This window comes from Lutra lutra, chromosome 4, assembly GCF_902655055.1.
Source record: "Lutra lutra chromosome 4, mLutLut1.2, whole genome shotgun sequence".
In the NCBI taxonomy this organism is placed as follows: Eukaryota; Metazoa; Chordata; class Mammalia; order Carnivora; family Mustelidae; genus Lutra; species Lutra lutra.
The window spans coordinates 172,820,768-172,843,404 of record NC_062281.1 but is presented as its reverse complement, the minus strand read 5'-3'; the positions used below and the strand labels follow the sequence as shown (position 1 = coordinate 172,843,404).

Here is a 22,637-nt window from a genome sequence, read left to right as displayed (position 1 = left end):
GGCAGGTCTGCATCCCTGCTCTTCGTTCCCCCAGGACTTTGTGTTTGGATGCCAGGCACAGAAAGTCCTATTAAACATAATCAGTCCTTGGTTCAAAGTATACTTCTTATTACTGGAGCCTGCCTGGCTCTTTTTTGTTTGTTTTCTTTCTTTCTTTTTTTTTTTTTTTTAAATTATAGGTGTTTTTTTTTTTTTTTTTTCTTTCTTTCTTTTTAAAAACTCAAGAAACATTTGAATATTCTCTCTATGCAAAGCCCCTTCCTGAGGCCTGCACAGGACAGTAGGTGAGACAGAATTGTCTGAACTTTGGAAATGCTGTCTTGCTGGGTACGGGAGTGTGTGTCTGTATGCGTGTGTGCGTGTGTGCATGCAAGTGGTGAGCAGTATACAGGCTTCAACAGTGTTGTGAGAAAAGCACAGAAAACTACAGAACAAGTGTTATTGGAATTTTTTCAAAAAGATTTTAGTATATTGGGGTGCCTGGGTGGCTCAGCGGGTTAAGCCTCTGCCTTCGACTCAGGTCATGATCTCAGGGTCCTGTGTTCGAGCCCCGCATTGGGCTCTCTGCTCAGCAGGGAGCCTGCTCCCCACCCCGCCGCCTGCCTCTCTGCCTACTTGTTATTTCTCTTTCTCTCTGTTAAATAAATAAATAAAAGATCTTAAAAAAAAGGGAAAGGACTTTAGAAAAGTCACGATACCATTATCAAATTAAAAATAAACAATATCCCCCATCATCCTGCCTCATAAATGGTTTTTCTAGTTGACTTACCTAAAGCAGCAGCCAAAAAAAGTCCATATACTGCATTTGGTCCAATGTCTCTCCTTAACCTATTGGTTTCCCCAAACTCACTCCTGGTTTGTTTGTTTGCTTTAATTATTTGTTGATGAAACTGAGTTGTTTGTTGGTCCTAAAGTTTCCTGCATTCTGGATTTTCCTGATTGGTGGATTCCCTGGATTTCCCTCTGGTCTTATCGACTATGTTGTTCTGTGCCCTGTATTTATTTCTTTGAAACTAGGTAGTTCAATTTCATGGTTTCGGGTGGATTCCTAATCAGTTTTAGGGTAAAAATGTTTCCTGGGAGGACTTGTCTTTCTTTTTAGTGAAATAAGCATTCTTAAATTATTTATTCTTTTTTTGCCGCATTCCTTTTGTCTCTTCCCATGGAAAGTACCCACTGTTTTGACTCAACTGCTACCATTTTTTTCCATATGGCTTTTTTTTTAATATAGTTTTTTTTCCTATTGTGGTAAGAACATTTAACATAAAATCTCCTCTTGTAACAGATGGTTAAGTGTATGATGCGTTACTATTATCTGTAGGCACACGTGGTATAGCAGATCTCTAGAACTTGTTCATCTTGTAGATCTGAGATTTTATGTCCATTGATTATCGACTTCCCAGTTCCCCCTTCCTTCAGCCCCTGGCACCCACACTTCTAGTCTTTGTTCCACAAGTTTGACTTTCAATACCTCGAATAAATGCAAGTGTGCAGTGTGTGTCCTTCTGTGACTAGCTCATTTCAGTTAGCATCGCATCCTCCATGTTCATTCATGCTGTGCATGTTGCAGTATTTCCTTCTTTGATAAGGCCGATAATATTGCATTGTAAGGATAGACTGCATTTCTAAAATCCATTCATCCATCCTTGGACATTCAGGTCTTGGGAGCGGTTGACAGTGCAGTGATGAATATGGGACTGCTAATCCCTCCTAGAGATCCTGATTTCAGTTGTTTTGGATAAATACCCAGAAGTAGGATGGCTGGATCACACTGAATTTTTTGAGAAGCACCATCCTGTTTTCCCAGAAGCGTCCGCATCATGAGGCATTCCCTCCAGCGACATAACAGCGTTCCAGTGTCTCCACGACCTTGTCAACACCAGTCGTCTTTTGTTTTTTGATAACAGCCTTCCTAATAGGTGTGAGGTGACATTTCACTGTGGTTTCGATTTGTGTTTCTTTTATGACTAATGATATCGAGCCTCTTGTCCATGAGCCGGTTTGCCATTCATCTGGCTTCTTTCACGTTTTATCACATCAAAGCTTATTCCTCAACATATTATAATTTATTTTATTTTATTTTATTTTACTTTACAAAAAGGATGTTATGATGTTTGCAACATTTTTGGATTTCTTGAAAAGTGTACTGTCGCAGTCTAAGCTGCGTCATTGCTGCTATGTGTCCCTAAGGCCCACACCGTGGGTGAGCATGCTGCGGCCAGTCCGTTTGCTCTCCTCTCTAGGTGCTAGGCTGTTTCTAGGTCTTTGTTACTGTGAGATCTGCTGCTCTAAATACTCTTATTTGTGACTCTGTGGAGTTGCTGGGCATAGATAGGGCACCTGATTGTTGTGCCTCATGAGATCATGCCGGATGGTTTTCCAAAATGGTTGTACTACTTGGTGATCCCCCCACCCCTGATAGAGGCTGGGTAGATCCGCGTTTTCCCCAGCGCTTGGCATCGTCAGACTTTCAACATTCTCCCGGTGGAATGGATGTGAAATGGTTTCTCCTGTCTTGATGTGTATGTTCCTGATTACTAATGAAGTTGGATATCTCTTTGTGTATTTATTGGACACATATATTTTATCTTCTGTCAGAGACTTTGTGACCTTCCCTTCAGTGACTGCTCTTTGCTTCTGAACCTCTCCAGCCAGCGGTCTGCACTCACTACCCTTGCTCCCTTGGCTCTCACTCCTTCTTTGAACCTTCCAAGTGGAATATCAATCGCGTAGCTGTACAGAAGATGCTCTTGAAAGTTCCTTGCACGTGGCCAGCCCAGGGGTGGCCCTTCTGTCTTCAGCAGCTGATCTTTCTCCACCTTCTTGTTCTTGGCTTTGCCTCCTCCTCAGTCATTCCCACCTTCTCTCTCCAGCACTTTCCTACACTCCCCTGAATGTTGACTCTCAGGCCTCCATTCTCAATCTTCTTCTCTGCCTACATACATTTCCTAGGTGAGTTCTTCCCGACTGAGGCTTTCAATATCTTCAATGGTCTCATCATTTTCAAATTTATATCTCTAGTCTGGACGGTTCCTCTGAGCTCCAGACTTGTGTATCCCTCTACCCACTTGCCATTTCTGCCGGATATTTCACAGGCACTCAAATTTAACTTGTTTGGAAATGAACTCTTGATTTCCAACCCAAACTTCTTCCTTCCCAAAGTTTTCTCCTAGGAAACCACCACCAGCCAGCCAACTGTTCAAGTGGTAACACTTTGGTATTATTCTTGATTCTTGCTTTCTTCTCTTCCCACAGGCAGTTCACCTACAATTTTTCAGTCCAATTCCAAAATACACTTGGAATCCATCTAATTTCTTCCCCGCCACCAGGGCAGAGTGCAAGCTGCCATCACCCCCCTTCCTAGGCTAGTGTAGCAATCACTCACTGGTCTTCTCACTCTGACTCCTGCTTCCTACTATATAATTTCCACACTGTAGACAAAGTGATTTTTTTAAAGAGATTTTATTTATTTATTTGACACAGAGAGCGAGCAAGAGAGAGTGAGAGAACATGCACAAGTAGGCAGAGCAGCAGGCAAAGGGAGAGGGAGAAGCAGGCTCCCCACTGAGCAAAGAGCCCGATGTGGGATTTGATTCCAGGACCCTGGGATCATGACCGAGCTGAAGGCAGGCACTTAACCAACTGAGCCCCCTAGGTGCCCCCAATGTGATTTTTTTAAATACCCAAAGATCATCTCTCTCTTCTTAAAACTTTTGGTGGCTCCCTATTACTCTCAGAATAGAATCCAGGCTCCTCACCCTGGCTGGCAGGGCTCCTGCCCATGTCTTTAGCTGCATCAGTTCCCACTGAGCCCCTCACTCACCTGCTCCAGTCCCAGTGACCTCCTTTCTGCTCCTGGAACAACTAAGCTCCTTCAGACTTAGGAACCATTGTATATTCACCTGCCCGAACACTCTTCCCCTTGCTCCTGAGATGACTTCCTTACTCTCCTCTGGTATGTCTCAGGTTGAATGTCACCTCTTTGGGGAAACCTTTCCTGATGGCTCATTCTCAAGGGCGTTTGCTCCTCACTATCAGATAATACTGTCACCTTGTTGATTATCTTCATAATGCATCAGAATCTGTAATTATTCCTATTGGGTTTTGTTTCCTTGCTTATCATCTGCCTTCCCCACTAGTGCACAGGCTCTTGTGGGTGTGGCCACATTGTCTACTCGTTACCTTTGAATTCCTAGCACCTGGAGTAGTGCCTTGCACATAGTAGGTGCTCGATAACTACTTGTTGAATGAAGGATGAATGAATGCATCACCCACTATACTGGGAGCCCCTTGAGGGCAGAAATTGTTTCCCCAGTACAGGACCTGGCACATAGTAGGTGCTCTATGTAGGATTGGAATCAGTCTTTAAAAATTATGGGAGTGGGGCGCCTGGGTGGCTCAGTGGGTTGGGCATCTGCCTTCGGCTCAGGTCATGGTCTCAGGGTCCTGGGATCGAGCCCCGCATTGGGGTCCCTGCTTGGTGGGAGTCTGCTTCTCTTTCTCCTTCTCCTCCCCACTCATGCTCTCTCTGTCTGTCTCTCTCTCAAATAAATAAAATCTTTAAAAAAAATTTATGGGAGCAACTTAAATTTAAAGGAACAAAGGAGGGAGAAGCTCTGCGGTCCTCTACCCTAATTTATTCATAATGTCACCCCTCTTTCATGAGACACACCAAGTGGCATGTGGCTGTGAGCCTCATGCTTAGTGGTGGCGGCTGAAGCCACCGTGCACTTACTGTAGCACATGCTGTACAAAGCACTTTATGTGGTGTTACTCACGTAATCTTTATAACACTTCTACATGGTGGATACTGTTATCAGACCCATTTTACAGATGAGAAAACTGAAGCATGGGGGGGTGAAGCAGCTTGCTCAAAGTCCCAGCTTTATAAAGGGTATTAATCACAGCTAATAAAGGGTAGAATTTTTACACTGCAGACTGTGAGGTGCCTGGGGTAGGGTGCATAGCCTCTTTGTTTTTGATTAGCTGGGTGTCACCAGAGAACAAGCTCTCCGCTACTTTCCTATGAAATTGTTGCCTCCAGATAAAATCTTCTCACCACCGGGCATTTGGACATTGCTGATTTTTTTTGAAAATTTATTTATTTATTGGAGGGAGAGAGGGGGAAGGGCAGAGGAAAAAGGGAAGGGAAGCAGACTCCCTGCTGGGCACAGAGCCTAATGTGGGGCTCAATCCCACAATGCTGAGATCATGACCTGAGCTGAAACCCAGAATTGGTTGCTCAGCTGACTGAGCCATTCAGGCGCTCCGGCCATTGCTAATTTTTGGTTATGTTCATTCATGTGTCCATGAGTCATACCTCTGCCTAGGATGCACTTTGTGAGTCTCTGTGTGGCTGACTCAAGTTACACACTGAAAGTGGGTTCCCTTTAAAAAACTGTTTTATGATGAGCCCCTAGAATAGAATTACCAGGTAAAAAGATAGGAACCTTTTTAGGTCTCTTGATACGTATCACCAGATTGTTTTCCTCAAAGCTTGGCCCAGTCTATACCGTTAGCAGCTGCGCTCATTTCATAATAAGCTCACTATCCGTGCATGCTGTGACTTTTTCTGGTTGGCTAATTTATCTGAAATGGTATATATCTCAGTATTTCTTTCATTTCTGTCTTCTTGACAAGGATAAAGCATTTTATTGTTTTATTTCCTTTGATGTCAATATCTTTTTATATTCTCCACTTACCTAATTTGGAGTTTTTTCTTACAAGTGAAGATGAGCTTGCATATGCATATGTGTTTTCATATAGTTTTTGATATAGTATATATCATATATATATGATTTTTTTTTCATATAGTATTTTTTCATATAGTATTTTTTCATATAGTATTTTTCATATAGTATTTGATACAAGTAGCTTTTTCATCAGTCTGTTGGTTTTATTCGAGTTTTGTGATTCTTTGTTTTTCCTTCATAGAAGTTTCAACATATTCTCATGTGTCTTAACTAAGGGCTCTGCAATTGTTAGTGAGGGTATTTGTTCCTCTGTACCTTTTGTGCTCTGCGGGTTATAGACCGCCTTTATGTTATACATATGTTTTCCATTGTAGAAATAGAATGTGTTGTGCTCGCTTTGGCAGCACATATACTAAAATTGGAACAATACAGAGAAGATTAGCATGGCCCTGTGCAAGGAGGATGTGCAGATTTGTCAAGTGTCCCATAAGTTAAAAAAGAGAGAGAGAGAGAATGTTTATTGATGAAAACCTAGTACAGACAGCCATATAAAGTGATCCCTTAATCCCACCATTCAGAGATGATTATTGTTAAAATTTACTTTGATTCCTTTTTTTTAAAGTGTCATAGTACACACTGTTTTTAATTAAAAAAAAAAAAACGTATATTGGGAGATGTGTTTTTCTTTAAATACTGATATATTAGGTGGACTTTTTAATGTATAAACACTTTAAATGTTCATTGAGTGGTCTAAAATGTCATATACTAAGGGTTAAAGATACAATTTAGTAACTGTGTATTGGCACCTCTTAAATGCAAGGTAGAGTGGGGTGTGGGGAGGGACCCAGATGGGGCAAGTACCCTGGGAATTTTATAAGAATCTTGGGAACCAAAATTCCAGATACAGGCTTCCATCACTCAACTCTGTCCGGATCCCCTCTCTCTGTTGACAGGATTGGGCTTTCTTACTTGCTATTGTATTTTATTCTAGTGATTTGTGGTTACAAAGTGTGACTCTGTCTTGTGTATTCTAATAGCATTTGTCAAGCATGGATGTGGTTAGTTCTTAAGAATTCTTAAGAAATGATCTCTAATGCTTTTTGTTTTATTACTGCTTTGCCGTACTGTACACTAGTTTTATTTTTTTCATCTCTTGTCTTTATCCTGTCCTTTTGATATTTTTTTTCTTTGTTCAGCCTATTCCATAACGTTTTGGCCATAGCTTTGTGCTGTGTTTAGAAAACTGGTGGGGTGCCTTCTATTTCCAGCAATGTGGTGGTCCAGATACTCTGAACAGCCTCCCCACTGACAACAAAGAAAACTGCATCCTGACTTACAAGAAAGCGGGGGATCCTTCAGAGGTCAAAATTAAGTGAAAGCAGGCATCTCCACTTAGAGTAAAAGCCAGCCTATTCTCCACCCACTAGCCAGAGGGATTCTTTTAAAATGTAAGTCAAATCATATCAGGTTTTATTGAAACTGCCTAAAACCCTGTGCTGGCTCCCGTCTCACTCCAAATTAAAGCCAAAGTCCTCTAAGGGCTTCTAAGGCCCTTTGTGATCAGCCTGTCTTCGTCTCAGATTCTCTCCCTCACCACACTCCCTCCTGCTCATCCCATCAGAGTCTTGGCAGCTTCCCTGCAATTCCTTGAGCTCCCCCAGGCACCTTTCTGCCTTAGCACCTTTGCACCAGCTTTTCCTTCTGCCTGGATCACATTTCTTCCAGGTACCACACAGGCTCACTCCTTGACCTCCTTTGTATCTTTGCCTGAAGGTCAACTTCTCAGTGAGGCTTTATGCTTTATTTAATCCTGCCACCTGCCCCTCCCCCTGCTCTTTTCTTTCTTTTATTCAATACCATTTATTATCTCCTAATTTACTATACGACTTACTTCTTTATTTTATTTGCCTCCCTCCTGATGGACTGTAAATACGATGAGGACAAGGACTTTGTCTACTTTGTTCATTAGTGTATCCCACACATGTAAAATTATGACTATTCAAATATGTGGTAAATGAACTCATTAACTCAGAGAGAAAACCTAACTCTGGAACTGGCTTTCTCTCTGGGAGTGTATGTTGAACCCTTGTGGCATTGATCTTTAGTTTTTTGTTTTTGTTTTTCTTAAAGATTTTATTTATTTATTTGACAGACAGAGATCACAAGTAGGCAGAGAGAGATAGGAGGAAGCAGACTCTCTGCTGAGCAGAGAGCCCGATGCGGGGCTCGATCCCAGGACCTGGGATCATGACCTGAGCCGAAGGCAGAGGCTTTAACCCACTGAGCCACCCAGGCGCCCCTGATCTTTAGTTTTGATAGCTGCGTGGGTTCCTAGGGGCTCAGTCAGGATGGAGACTCTGATAGGACCCCTTGCAGTAAGCTGGGAACCACCCCCAAAGGTCCATCGTCCGTGTAAGGGTAAACCAGAAAAACACCCTCCCACAGAAGAGGACAGCAAAAAAAACACACGTCTTTGGGATCTTGGTAGTGGTTGGAAGAGGGCACAAAACTGAGACTTTACAGCCCTAAGCTAGCCTTTTCTTGGGTTTGTTGCCCAAATTTCTATTAATTGTGTTGTCTGAAAAACCTCAAGGCTAGAATTTATTATATCTTGCAGAAGCAAACACGTCTCTCTGGAGTGGAAATCTTTAGCCTAGACTTTTAAGAATTCTCACAAGTAAAGTGCCAAAGTACATGAATTAGCTGTCAAAAATCACAAAACACAAAGAAACAGGTCACCATTGAGGGAAAGTCAGCAGAAGTAATAAACAGCAGAACCAGACCTGAAATTATTTCCTGTATTAGAATTCTCAGATGTTAAAGATAAAACAGAATGTTTACAATGTTTAAAGAAATAAGAAATTGTGATAAAGGGATACTTGCGTGGCTTAGTTGGTTGGGCCTCCAACTCTTGATTTCAGTTTAGGTCATGATTTCAGGGTCATGGGTTCAGCTCTTCATTGAGCTCTGCATTAGGCTCCACACCCAATGTGGAGCCTGCTTAAAATTCTCTCTCCATCTCCTTCTGCCCCTGCTCCCCCACTGTGCTCTCTCTTAAAAGAAAAGAAAATGTGAACAAAGAATAAGCAAATATAAAAATATGAACTAGCAGATTTTTTTAAGTGGGCTCCATGCCAACATGGGGCCTCAACTCATAACCCCAAGATCAAGACCTGAGCTGAGATCAAGAGTTGGCTGCTTAAATAGCTGAATACCCAGGCGCCTCTCCAGCAGATTTTTTTTTTAAAGATTTTATTTATTTATTTATTTGACAGAGAGAGAGAGACACAACGAGAGAGGGAACACAAGCAGGAGGAGTGGGAGAGGGAGACGCAGGCTTCCCACTGAGCAGGGACCCCAATGCAGGGCTCGATCCTGGACCCTGGGATCATGACCTGAGCCAAAGCAGATGCTTAACGACTGAGCACCCAGGTGCCCCACCAGCAATTTTTTCAAAGGATTAAATAGAACTAAAAATGAAAAAATATGAAAATTGAAATAGTGCACAGAGTAAGCAAGCTATTAGAGACAGTTAAAGAGAGAATTAGAGAATGGGAAGATAGAGCTGAAGAACTGATGTCAGTTTAGCACAAAGACAGGGAGATAAAAAATAAGAAAGGCACAGGAAGTGGCAGACAGAATAAGCACACATCAGACACAATGTCTAATTATAGTTTCAGGGGAGATTGCATGAGGATACAGAAACCCTACCAGTAATCTGAACAGGAAAATTTCAGTATAAAGAATTGTCAACTTTAAAAATGGTTCATTACTAAAAGGGGCAAAAGCAGTTACTGCTGTTAGTAAGAGAGAGTGAACAAGGAAGCAACTTGGAGGAGGGCTCCTCCTTCCAAGGCTGAGGTTGAAACCTTTGAAGAAAGGCCATGACCATCACAGAGACATGCAACCTATCAGTGGCAAAGAAACTTGTCTAAGGGTGCCCACCACAACTGGATCATAGGGGTGGTTTGCTTCTGAGTGGAGGGGAAGCTTGCTGGAGAGTTCAAGGTTCAGTTCAAGGCTGAACTGAGGTGAAGGCTACCAGACTCTCCTATGCTGAGCCGTGGAGGCCACACAGAAAGCAGCAGGCTAAAGAGGGAAAGTCTCTTCTTCCTGATATGCCTTAGGATGTCCTTCTAGCAACCTCTGTTGACAACCTAACACAGAGCTACCTGGCAAAGAATGTTCAGCTCTAGTACCACAAAGCAAGACAAAGAAGGGTGGATTGGGGACTGAGAGGCCAAAAGTTAATAACTGGCAGAAAGTCAATAGAATGGGAGAGAGGAAGACGTGTCTTCAGATTTAGGAAACCCAACAAATCCCACACTTAGACAAATAATAGTAAAACTGAATACTGAAGACAAAAAGAAGATCTTAAAACTAGTGAGGGAAATGAGACAGATAGAAGACTACCTATAGAAGAATGACAGACTTAGAGCTTTTCTCTAGAACAATGGAAAGTGGGAAATACTGGAATAGCAGCTTTAATATACCAACCTAGAATTTTGTATCCAGCAAAATTGTTTTTCAAGAATGAGTATGAAATGTAGGCATTTTCAGACAAGCAAATAGCGAGATACAGAGCTTTGCTAACAGAAATTCTAAAGGATATATTTCGGTCATAAGGAAAATGACTCCAGAAGGATGGTCTGTGTTGCGAGAAGGAATGGTGACCAAAGATAGCTAAATATGTGGGTGTATTCAAAGGATCATTGACTGTCACCACTTCCACCACCAATAACATTTAATTTGTGGGGTTAAAAACAGTATTCAGGGGGGCGCCTGGGTGGCTCAGTGGGTTAAGCCGCTGCCTTCGGCTCAGGTCATGATCTCAGAGTCCTGGGATCGAGCCCGGCATCGGGCTCTCTGCTCAGCAGGGGGCCTGCTTCCTCCTCTCTCTCTCTGCCTGCCTCTCTGCCTGCTTGTGATCTCTCTGTCAAATAAATAAATAAAATCTTTAAAAAACAAAAAAACAAACAAAAAAAAAACAGTATTCAGGGGCACCTGGGTGGCTCAGTCATTAAGTGTCTGCCTTCGGCTCAGGTCATGATCCTGGGATCCTGGGATCTGGCCCACGTTGGGCTCCTTACTCAGTGGGGAGACTCCTTCTCCCTCTTCCTCTTCCTGTGCCTGCCACTCCCCCAGCTTATGCTGTCTCTCAAATAAATAATATATAGATAATATAATGGATAATAGATTTTATATATTAGAAATATATATCTATATGAGTAGATGATATAATTGCCAACATTGAAGGTAATTAAAATGGTTTAGTTTAGACACCAGCATTTAAAAAATAGACAAAAATATAGTTGAGAGCACAGGAAAACCCCATACATATCTGGAAACTTGATTTTCGACAGGGCTTGCAAAACAGAACATTGGGGATTGTTTAATATATAATGCTGGGGCACCTGATTATCCAAATGCAAAAAATGAAATTGAATCCCCATCTCAATGCAAGTGTGAATATAAATCCCAGAAATCCATATAGGAGAATATCTGTTTGACCTTGAAACAGGGAAGAAGAGTAAAGAATCTCTTACAAACCAAAAAAGGAAAAGACTGATGTTTGTCTACATTAAAACGAAGCACTTCTGTTCATCTGTTAGTGAAAGGAAAGAGGCAATCACACCCTGGGAGAAAATATGGAAACACATGTACAACTGGATAAGGAATCAGTACACAGAATTTATGAAGGATTCTTTTTAAAAAAAATTTTTTTTTTAATTTGAGAGAGAGAGAGAGCACACACACAGGAGGAGAGTGCAAGGGAGGAGCAGACTCCCAGAAGAGCAGAAAGCCCGATGTGGGACTCGATCCCAGAACCCTGAGATCATGACCTGAGCTGAAAGCTCAGATGCTCAACTGGCTGAGCCACCCAGGCGCCCCTCTATGAAGTGTTCTTACACAAGAATCTTAAGAAAATAAGAAGAAAAGCAGTAAAAAATAGAAAGCAATAGAAACATAGACAAAAGGCTTTAATAGGCAGTTCACAGAAGAGGAAATCCAAATAGAAAATGAAAAAGTGCTCAACTTCTTTTGTAATCAAGGAAACACAAATTCAAATGAAAAGGAGACATCATTTTCTACTGACTAGACTAGAAAAAAATTAAAGGCATGACAATATCAAGAGCTGGTGAGGGTATAGAGTAGATGGATCTCTTAGACACTGACAGGTAGGAGCTGGTGTTTCTATTTTGGGAAACCAGTTAGCATTATTCATATAAAGTTAGACATGTGTGTACCCTACCTTCCAGCAAGTTCTTAGATATGTGTTGTAAAGAAACTCTTGGCATGTGTATTTGAGGAAATACATAAGAGTGTTCACAGGAGAAGTTTTTTTTAGTATAAAACATTGGAATCAACATTAACGTTTGTTGGCAGGGTAATAAATAAATTACGGTGTATTCCATATAATGAATTTGATGCAGCATATTGTGAATTATGGCTACATATTTCATTTGGATGAATCTTGGGAATGTGCGTTTCAACAATAAAAAAAGCAAGTTGCAGAGATTACATACTTTATGGTTTCATTTTACGTAAATTTCAGAAGCATACTAAATACTGTGCCAAACAGAATAGGAGAGTAATGAAAACAAAATCCAGGATAACGGGTACCTCTGGAAGGGTTAGGGAAGTAGCATGTCACTGGGGTGGGGCCACATGGGGGTTTCAAAGATCTTGGAAATTTTATATTTATTTAGCTGGTGGTGGGTACACAGATATTCTTTTTTTTTTAAGATTTTATTTATTTATTTGACAGACAGAGATCACAAGTAGGCAGAGAGGCAGGCAGAGAGAGGTGGAAGCAGCTCCCTGCTGAGCAGAGAGCCTGATGCGGGACTCGATCCCAGGACGCTGGGATCATGACGTGAGCCGAAAGCAGAGGCTTTATCCACTGAGCCACCCAGGTTCCCTACACAGATATTCATTTGATTGTTATTCTTTATATCTTACAGTACAAAATTTTTTGTAGGAATTAAATATTTAACAAAAATTGAGTCTGTCATTATTACTTATTATATTCTTTGGTAGGCTCACATTTATTCTTTTATCATGCCACTTCTAACATTCAGAAACATATCTTGGGGATTTTAATTAGTAGTAGCCTACTTAATCTATTTATTAAATTGGGGAGCATTCTCTTTTTTGCTTTATTAACGTTTTCCAGCTAGGAGAGGTAGAGCTCTTGTATTTTATTTCTCTCATTAAGGTTTTATTATTCTGTTTGAATAAGTTATTGTGGCTCAAGTACATCTAAGAATTTAATAACATAATGCTTTCATTACTATTGTGAATGGAAACATTTCCCTGTGTTTCTGAGCTGAGACAATGGCTTGCATGCTGAGACACTGATTTCCCCCCCAAACTACCCATTCCCTTTGGATTTTCCAGGTAGGCAAACAAGTCATCTGCATTTTATATATTTTTTTCACTTCCTATATATTATACTTTTTCATTTCTTTTTCTCCCCCCAGTAGCTATTGCCCAAAGAAACATGATATATAAAGTAGGAATGGTGACAGAAAGCATCAGACTTGGAAGTCAGAAGACATGGGTTCGAGTCCTGGCTTTACCATATAGTAGCTGAGTAACTTTAGGCAAATTAACTTAATCTCCCTGAGCCTGTTTCTCCCGTTTCTTCATCGGGAAAATGAAAGGTTGAACTTAATTACTAAGGTTGGTTCTGGTTCTGAAATGAGGCCATTCTAATGCATTTCCATTAAGTTGGACTTGCTCTTTATCTTAAATAGTCTCTCTACGTTGCAGGGTTTGACTTTGTCTGTAGTTTTAATCAAGAGTAGATGCTATAGGCTACAGAATATTACCTTCACACGTACTGAGAAAATGAGATTTGAATTGTAGATTCCTCTTTTCCATATTATGATGAAGTGGTCGCCTTGCTCACATTGTTCCTGTCTTCCAGAGAGAGGTAAATTGTGTGTATTGTTCCACATAGAGGAAAATCACTGAAGGTCATTCTTTGGCTACGAGGGCAGATTGGGTTAGTTACAGTTTCGTTTTAGATTTCCCTGTATGTTCACAAGTTAAATTCTGACCATATGTTTTTGTTCTTTTTTCCCCCTTTGTGTGTGTTGCCTTTGTTCATCCCATTTTTTTGTTTTTAAAATATTCTTGTGCTCTTTATGTAGAATAGAGATTATTGATTTATTCTTTAAAAGTTGGGGAGTTATTTAAGGACTCCATCAGGGCCAGAAGATATTTTAAATGTTTGACCTTGTTTCTTGTGTGGATCCACTCACTTATTGGGCCTCTTTGAGGAGGGCACCCAGTTGGGTGCAGCTGGACGGCCCCTTGCCTGGGACCACTCGGAGTGCTGCTACTAACTCCCTCCAGAACCTATAATAGGTCACTTCCGTTCTCTGACTTTTCTCATCTGTAAAATGGGGACTGCAGCTGGCACCCAGATGGGGTCTGAGGCAATGGTGGGGGTGCTCTGTAAACTCCCTGCCCCCTCTCTGGGAGGGGCCTGATAGATTGGGCAGCTTGTATTTTTACAGGTGTTTGTCCGTTTCCACTCAGTTTCCAGACTCATAGAAAGAGCTAAGACTTAACAAGCCTGTTGCCACATGCCTTTAGAATATTTATTTTGCAGATTTTTTTTTTGTTTCCTTTTTTCTTAAAACAGGGGAGGGGGAGGAGACTTTAAAGATGTATTTATTTATTTATGTCAGAGACAGAGTGCACACAAGCAGGCATATTTAAAAACACAAACATTTTATTTTTTAAAAAAGATTTTATTTGTCAGAGAGAGAGAGAGCGAGAGAGAGCACAAGCAGGGGAGCAACAGGCAGAGGGAGAAGCAGTTTCACCCCAGAGTAAGAAGCCCAATAGGGGCTTGATCCCAGGACCCTGCGATCCAGACCTGAACTGAAGGCAGAAGTTTAACTGACTGAGCCATCCAGGCATCCCAAGGTGGGGCTTGAAGTAGCAAAGGGTAGCTTTGCATTATTTCCTGTGAAGTTAAAATTTTTTAATTTATGTCACTAATAAGAAGAGAACCCTTCTTCACAAGGTCACAAGACACAAGGGTGTCTTTTCTTCTTACTTTATTGTGAAAAAACTTTGGAACCTCTTTTCTCAGGATCCTCATGGATTCATTTATATAGCGTTTCCTCCCAAAAGCTTTAAAAGTTAGCTTAATGCTTTTTAAGAAGTGGAGCTAAGGGAAATAATTCAGAGCAACTGAGATTAATTTCACTTAGTAACAGAAAGCTCATAAACAAGAATGTTAAGTTATATGAACAAGGATTTATTTGTTTCCCTTTTCTAGAATATATACTTCCCAGCTCCAAGATTGAAGCCTGGCACATAGTAGGTGCTCAAAAAGTATTTGTTGAATGACTCAATTAATGAATATGGATAGCTTGAGTTTTTGACTTTAATATGTGCATGCTTTTCTTTACTAATGAGACTAATGGTTTATTAGCTTTTTATCATATACATGAATATTATTTCTGCTTATGCAACCTGTGGCTTTTCTCAATTTTACTCACTCCTGCTGCTGGCTATGGTATTTTAATACTTTTTCTTTTTCCCCTGTTGGTCTTCTCCACTATCTCCTTCTAGACTCTTCAGATGGCTTCTATTAATCTCTTATTCCTTTCTTCCTCCCTCCCTCCCTCCCTTTTTCTCCTTCTTTCTTCTGGTTCTTTTTCTCATCACTCATGTATTTCCTATTCATTCATTCATTCATTCATTTAAAAGGTATTATTCAGGGCACCTGGGTGGCTCAGTGGGTTAAGCCGCTGCCTTCGGCTCAGGTCATGATCTCAGGGTCCTGGGATCGAGTCCCGTATCGGGCTCTCTGCTCAGCGGGGAGCCTGCTTCCCTCCCTCTCTCTGCCTGCCTTTCTATCTACTTGTGATCTCTCTCTGTCAAATAAATAAATAAAATCTTAAAAAAAAATAAAAGGTATTATTAAAAAAAGCACCTACTCTATGCCAGACTGCTAGGAACGGGGGAGATGGGGGTGAACAAGATGGTCATGATCTTTGGGGTCATGGAATTTAGAGTCTGACAGGGAAGACAGGCCTGAACAGATACATTTCACAAATACCTAATTATAAATTATGACAAATGCTATGAAGGCTAAGCTTGTTGTGGGGGAGTATGGAGCCTTAGGAAAGGCTTTCATGAAGCTGTTGTAGCTGAGATCTAAAGGAAAATTAGGAGCTGGCAGAGTTGGGGCCTCAGGGAAGAGCAGGGGAGGGCTGGGGTTGGGGGAAGGGAAGCGAGGTTTCCCTAGGAGCCCAGAGCAACTGGCTTAATGGAACATGGTAGCGCAGCGGGGACGAGGGGACTCAAGGGTACAGTCAGGGCTTTCTCATATCCGTCTTTCAGTCAGGACTCCTCCTCTAGGACCTGCCTGGCAGAATCTCACACTGTGACAAACTGCACTGGCTGTCCACAAATGGTCTGTGTTACAGATTGCTTTTCTGCATTTTTAAGTCATCTAAGAAAAAAAAAAAATTTAATTATATGTAATTTGTAGTTCTGTCTTTGGGCAAGTCACATAACCTCTTAAAGCCTCGGTTTTCCTGAAATGGGAGGAATTTTGTCTACCCCTTGGGGTCCTCTGTGACCTCTGCCGGGTCACCCTGTGATTACCTGTTGAAGGCCCATCTTCTTCCCCAGACTGAGAGCTGAGGGTGGGGGAAGGTCTAACTCACCTGTGTTCTTCTGGCTCCCGTGACAGGGCCTGGCATGGAAGGAGGGCATCTGGGAGGCCTTCACAGAAGAGGAAGCCCCAGGGCTGGGCCCAGAGGCCAAGCTGAATTTGAGGGAGGGGGAAGGGCTGGAGAGATGTGGACAGACCCCAGGTCTGGAAAGTGGCAGATATAGGTCAGTGAGGACCAAAGCAGAGAGGAAGTAATGATAACAACGATAATGATGGCGCTATCTCACTGGGCCCTTGTCGCGTGCCAGACACTGGTCTAAACGCCCTACATATACTCATTTATTCTTTCAGTGACCCTATGAGTTAGGTACTATAATTATTTCCATTTTACAAAGGAGCATACCGAGGTTCGGAGGGATTAAGTACCTTGCCCAAGGTCACATATCTAGTAAGTGTTGGAGCCTGGATTGAAGGCCAGGCATTGTGGCTTCAGAATGTACGAGGCAATGAATGCAAAGAAGGAGGAGAGGCTTAAATGCCAAGCTAGAAGCCCCTTCAGTCTTTACTGTACTGGTTATGGGAGCCATGGAAAGCTTTTGAGGGAGGGAGTGCTCAGGCTGTGCTCAGGGTGCCGAGGAAAGCTGAACGTGACTGTGCCTCTCTCCTGCAGAAATCATCCGCGGATCAGCCCCTGTGCAGCAGCAGCCTGTGGGGCCCTGTGGCCGACGGCCAGGACTGCGTGGCTGAGGGCCTGTGGCTGCCGCAACTACACGTAGGGGACTGGCTGGTCTTTGAGAACATGGGCGCCTACACCGTGGGCATGGCTTCCCTCCTCGGGGGGACCCAGACCTGCCGAGTCACCTATGCCATGTCCCGGGTGGCCTGGTAAGGGGGCCCTGCTGAGAAGGCAGTAGGGGAAGAGAAGGGAGCAGGTGGGGAATGAGAAATCTGAGATCTGAGACTGGTTTCCATGTAATCCAGTTTGACGAGTAGCTCTTGGCTATTGATTCCAAGTGAGGCCTGCGCTTGGCACCTGGCTGTGGCCATGAAGGAGACAGAGCTTCCCTTGAGCAGCTCAGCACCCTGAGAGAGACACAGAGCAGCAGACGGGCCTCCTGATAATACGGGGGCCGGGGGTGGGGGGGGCGCCGAGGTCGGGCTATGGAACCGGAGAGCCCTCCCTGATGCCCAGACTGACCTCCCAGAGGAAGGAAGATATGGGAGTCAGCCGGCAGGAGGCAGCGGGGGCTCCGGGCAGAAGGAACAGAGAGTGAGCACGCTGCCATCAAGAAACCACCTGAGGTTGGTTGTGGCTGGAGAGGGAGCAGGGCTGGATCTGCGAAGGGCCTTGAAGGCCAAGTGAAGGGCTTTGAGCTGTGGGAATCATGGACTGATATGAAGCAAGGGAGAGACATGGTCCGGTTTGGATTTTAGAAAGAGCACTCTTGCTCCTGGGGGCAATAAAGGAGGACGGGGGCAGACGTGGATTGAGCAGACTAGTTGGGTGGCTGTTCTGTGCCCTGGGAAAGACTTGCCTGCTGACTGAGCCTTCTTAGGAAATGCACACCACACTCCCACTGCTTGCCTGACTGGGCCGGTGCTGGGATCCAGTGAGGCAAGAGGGGCACGAGCCCTACAGATGTCACGTTTGTTGAACCCTCCTGTCAGGCCTCTCCTCTCCACTGCACAGAATCAGTGCTATCACAAAGAGGGAGGTTTGGTCAGTGGTGAGGGGACTGCTGTGGGGGTGGGGAGGGACAGAGCAGTCAGAGGGCCTTCCATGCTGGGCCTCAGGAGCGAGTGCAGCCTGTGCTCTGGGGGACATGCTGGATACTGGAGCACCCCGCCCCCCAACAGTGTTACCAACCCCCAGCCCTCACGGGGCTCAGTCTCAATAGCACATTTCATTCATCCAGTCAACAGACCTTTGTTGTATCTGCTCCCCCCAGGGACAGAGGTTTGGGCCAATGCAGCTGTTGTGACATCAGGGGTATTGTGACAAGGCTTGAAAACTTAAAAAGCCAACCACACAGGGCTCCTTATCCTGTCGCTGCTCCATCATAGCAAACACTGGGAGATGGGGTGCAGGAAATACCTTTATTCCTTGCTAGAAACAAAACATTTTTATGTATTAAACTGGCTGTGCCAGAAAATATCAAAGAAGCCCCGCCTAGACATCCTGCTTTAGAGCCTGGCTCTGTGCGGAGTCCCAAGGGCGGTGAGAGCACCCGAGCCAGCGTGGTGACCTACGCACACAGACGCTGGTGCAGAAGCAGGAAGGTCACTCGGGAGCGAGGGACAGTAGGGTGGTGGGGTGGTCAGGGCTAGGAGTTGGCCAGGTGCAGGAAGGCAGATGTGGGGTTGCTGGTCTGGGCTGAGAGATGTGGGGGTTTGAGTCCAGTGCCGTCAAAGAACTGAAAATAGTTGCATGTGGCTGGAGTGGCTTGTGCAGAAGACTGGATGGCAAAGGACCCTGGAAGCCCAGGTTGGACTTGATCTCAAAGGCAGTAGGGAGTCTATCATGGATGCCTTTTAAGAAACTGGACCAACCCGTTTTGAGAAATAAGGAGATAGACAGAGGGGACTTGGCTGGGGAGCCTCCCGCTGGAAAGAAGAGCCTGGCCACTGACTTCCTGTTGAAGTGAACACGTCAGCAAAGAGGGAGGCCTCCCTGCCGGTGGGAGACTGGGCTTGACAGGGCCTGAGAGCAGACCGAAGCTGCTGGTGGCTCAAGGGCGGGAATGAGCCTCCTGGAGAACTGAATTGTCTGGGTTAGAATTGTCTGGAGGAGGCAGGAGCAGACCGGCTAGAGATGGTGGTGGCCCTGGGAGGTGGATACCCACCAGGAGGTTCAGAAGCTGGGCTCGGCAGGGATGGATTGGGCAAGGAACAAGATTCCGGACTTGTGGCTGAGCAGCTGGTCAGACGGTGGGGCCATTTATCAACCTGGGTAGGTAGGTTTGTAGGATTTTTTGAGCGGGGGCCGGAGATGATTTTTTTTTTAAAGTCCTAAGCCTGGGGTATAACGAGTGTGGGCCTTGGACTGAGAGAGTTGTGGCGAATCCTAGTTCTCCCACCTTCTAGGGATGTGACCTTATGCAGGTCACTTCTCTCCCGGCCTCAATTTCCTCATTGGTAAAATGGGGATGATAATGCTGCCCTTACGCGGTTTGGGGGAGGACACAATTAGATGCTCTAAGAAGGGTGCCTGGCACAATGTGTGGCCTGTAGTAAGTACCCAGTAAATGTGGGTCCCATTTCCCTTGTGGAGGTGGGCCACAGGGGAGAAGAGAGCGCTGGGGGAAGAAGTCAGCAGACCCACCCCCATTCCTGCCCGAGGCTGGGCTCTGGGGCCAGGGGGGAACCCTATATACAGAGGGGGCTGGCTCTTCTGATGCCGGGGTCTTCTCAGGAGCCCCTGGCCTGTGGGCCCCATGCTGGCTGCCTCCAGTGCCCCTCTCTCGCCCACAGGGAAGCGCTTCGAGGGCAGCTACTGCCTACAGAGCAGGACGAGGACACCGAGGGCATGTGCAAGCCTCTGTCCTGTGGCTGGGAGATCACAGACACCTTGTGCGTGGGCCCGGTCTTCACCCCGGCGAGCATCATGTGAGCGGACCCCGTTTCCCCCCGGAGAACTCCAGCGGGGCCGCAGAGATGCCTCTGGGAGACGTGAGGAAAGCAGCAAACAGGGGCACCCTCTGGCCAGGACTGTGGTGCTCGCTCTGCTTCCCCCCACGCTCCGCCTGTAGTGTTTCTGCCCTGTAAATAGGACCAGTCTTACACCCGCTGTAGTGCAAGTATGCAACATAAATCCTGTCCCTTCCAGCTGTGTCTGCCTCCTCTGCAGCGCAAGGGGCCTGGTCAGCCAGGTGTGGGGTGTTCTCGGGGTCTCCCTTGGTCTCCTTCCCACCTTTGTAAATATGAAGCAAATAAATATTTAGGTTTTTTTTTTTAATACTCCAGTGGAATCTAGCTGTTCAATTCACAAAGCAGCCTGGGCGAGGCCAGGGCCGAGACTTTCCCACCCAATACGGATGACCCTATGCCCTCTGCTTCAGTCCTGACCCAGCTGTGGTGTGGGCATCTCCATGGTACCCAGCTTCTCTGACTCACCTCTGTGCTCTGCAGCAGCTGCCATGCCTGGTGTCATGAGGAAGAGTGAGGTGTCAGGGGTTGAGGCAGGGGTCAGAGCTGCCGTCCTTCGGCCCGGGACTTGTAGCTCCCCGCTGGTTGAGGGACCTCTATGGAACCCAAGACCCAGCCTAAGGCCTGGCCCAATGTGGGGGCAAAGAGCAAAGAAATGGGTGTCAAGAGACGTTCTGAAGAGACCCTGCACCCTTACCGTCCTTGTAGGTATGTAAGGCAGTAAGAGTAATGCAGAAATGGGGAGGTTGGTTTTGCTTATCCAGGCAATAACTACCAGAGCAGGGCTGGCCACAGAGCACTGCCACGTCCAGTGCCGAGGGGCCTGATACTGATGTCTCCTAAACTGGAAGTTCAATGTCACTGCTGGGGTCCCAGGCAATGCACCCCAGGGGGAGTGAGCTGCTTAGCAAAGGAGATCAGATTTTAGAGTTCCCCTAGCTGCTACAGGGGACCTGAAAGATTTTTCTTCTGTAATTAAGAAAAACTGAAATATAAAACTCACATGCCTTAAAACCCACCCTTTCCAAGTACAGAATTCATGGTTTTTAGTATACTGAGTCTGTACAACCATCACTACCGTCCAATCCCAGAACATGTTCATTACCTTGAAGAGGAAGCCTGTGCCCATTAGCATTCACGCCTCACTTCCCCCTTCCCCCAGGTCCTGGCAGTCACTACTCTACTGCCCATTGCTGTGGATTGGGCTGTTCTGGACATATCATTATGAATGTTTTTATACCCTCACTTGAGCTTCTGTCTGGGTAAGCGTGGTACATGGGTTTTTCTCCCACACTGCCAAGCAATTCTCCGACACCAGCTGGGTGTCCCTGAGTTCAACTGGATTCTGACACTATCTGCCCAGAGACAGCTTTAGATCCCACAGGTCAGGGGCTCAGTCCTACAAGACCACCCCACTCTCCCCCTACTTCAGACCCTGATCTCCAAGTCCAGGTCGTGACCTGTGTTTGGACCAACGGGCTATAGACTGGAGGTTCCAATAACCCGCTTCCTTGGGCTTAATGAATTTGCTAGAGTGGCTCATGGAACTCAGGGCAACCCCTTCCTTATATGTTCTTGTTTTATGATGAAAGGATGTAGCTCAGAAGAGCCAGAGAAAGAGCTGCACGGGGTAAGCCCTGGCGATGGTGCAGCGCTCCAGTGCCCTCCCCAGGCATCAGTCTCCCAGCATCCCCATGTGTTCACCAGCCTGGAGGCTCCCCAAACCCTGTCCTGTGCGGCTTTTATGGAGGCTTCATTACCTAGGCAGGACTGATTAGATCATTGGCATTGGCGACTGAACTCGATCTCCAGCCTCCTTCCCTCCCCAGAGTTGGAGGGTAGGATATAACAAAAGACACCTTTGTCACCTCGTCACTTAGGAAATTTTAGCATCTCCGTGCCAGGAATGGGGATGAAAACAAAGCACATGTCTGTTATTGAAAGTCACGATATCATACCTGGTCCGCCAGCTTTAGCGTCTCAGCCAGTCCTGGGTCCTGCGTGTGGCTCTGAGGTCCCCTCACGAGGCAACATGTTCTGAGTGAACTGGGTGCTTGTCTAAAGCAGAGATGCCTTTTCTGGGCAGAGCCTAGTTTGTGGTACTTTGACAATAAGCAGGCTGAAAGGTCAGGACCGCAAGAGACGCAGGGACCAAGCAGCCAGGGTCCCTGTATTGCCGGCTGGTTCTCCACGCACCACCAGTTTTCCCATCTTACTGTGCCGGGCTCCGGCCTTGTGGGTGAGGCTGTTTCGAAGACTTCTCATGTTTTGATGCCTTTTTGATGCTGGAGCAGATCCGGACCCGCTCATGCTTGTTTGGCGGAGAGGGAAGGAGGGCAGACACAGGTTCTGCCGGAACTGGCCATCTGCTTCCAAAGGCAGCAGATGTGCTGCTAAGAGCTCTGGCTGCAGGGAGATCCAGGCATAACTCATTGCCTTGTCCACGGCGGGTTCGCTGGGGAGAGGCTTCTGTGGCTTTTAAAGTGACAGCAGCTGGCACGGAGTTGGAACAGATTTCTCACTGGAGCCTTTCAAATGTTTCATGTTCCATTTGCAGCAAGAGTGTGAAATTTATACTTTTCCGAGAAACGCAGAAGTTGCTGTAACTTGCTTGAGAATAATAAACAGTCATTTCAGTTGTTTTGGTTTGT

The 22,637-nt window shown here is 45.1% G+C and overlaps 1 protein-coding gene and 1 non-coding gene across 6 annotated transcripts in view; both read left to right on the top strand.

Moving 5' to 3' along the window:
- The window catches only part of AZIN2 (antizyme inhibitor 2), a 36,232-nt gene extending 15,939 nt beyond the window's left edge, over positions 1-20,293 (top strand). For 3 of the 5 annotated variants that reach the window (XM_047727411.1, XM_047727407.1, XM_047727408.1), the window contains exons 9-10: positions 17,012-17,226; positions 19,813-20,085. In XM_047727411.1, coding sequence (XP_047583367.1) covers positions 17,012-17,226; positions 19,813-19,951 — 354 coding nt within the window. In that variant the 3' untranslated portion in view covers positions 19,952-20,085. Of the gene's footprint in view, positions 1-6,961; positions 7,211-17,011; positions 17,227-19,812 lie in introns of those variants that run through there. The other 2 variants (XM_047727409.1, XM_047727410.1) reach the window with 2 other exon arrangements.
- Positions 6,082-6,187, top strand: LOC125099467 (U6 spliceosomal RNA). Its single transcript, XR_007127193.1, has one exon. It is a non-coding gene; the product is annotated as a U6 spliceosomal RNA (small nuclear RNA).
- Positions 20,294-22,637: the final 2,344 nt, after the last annotated feature.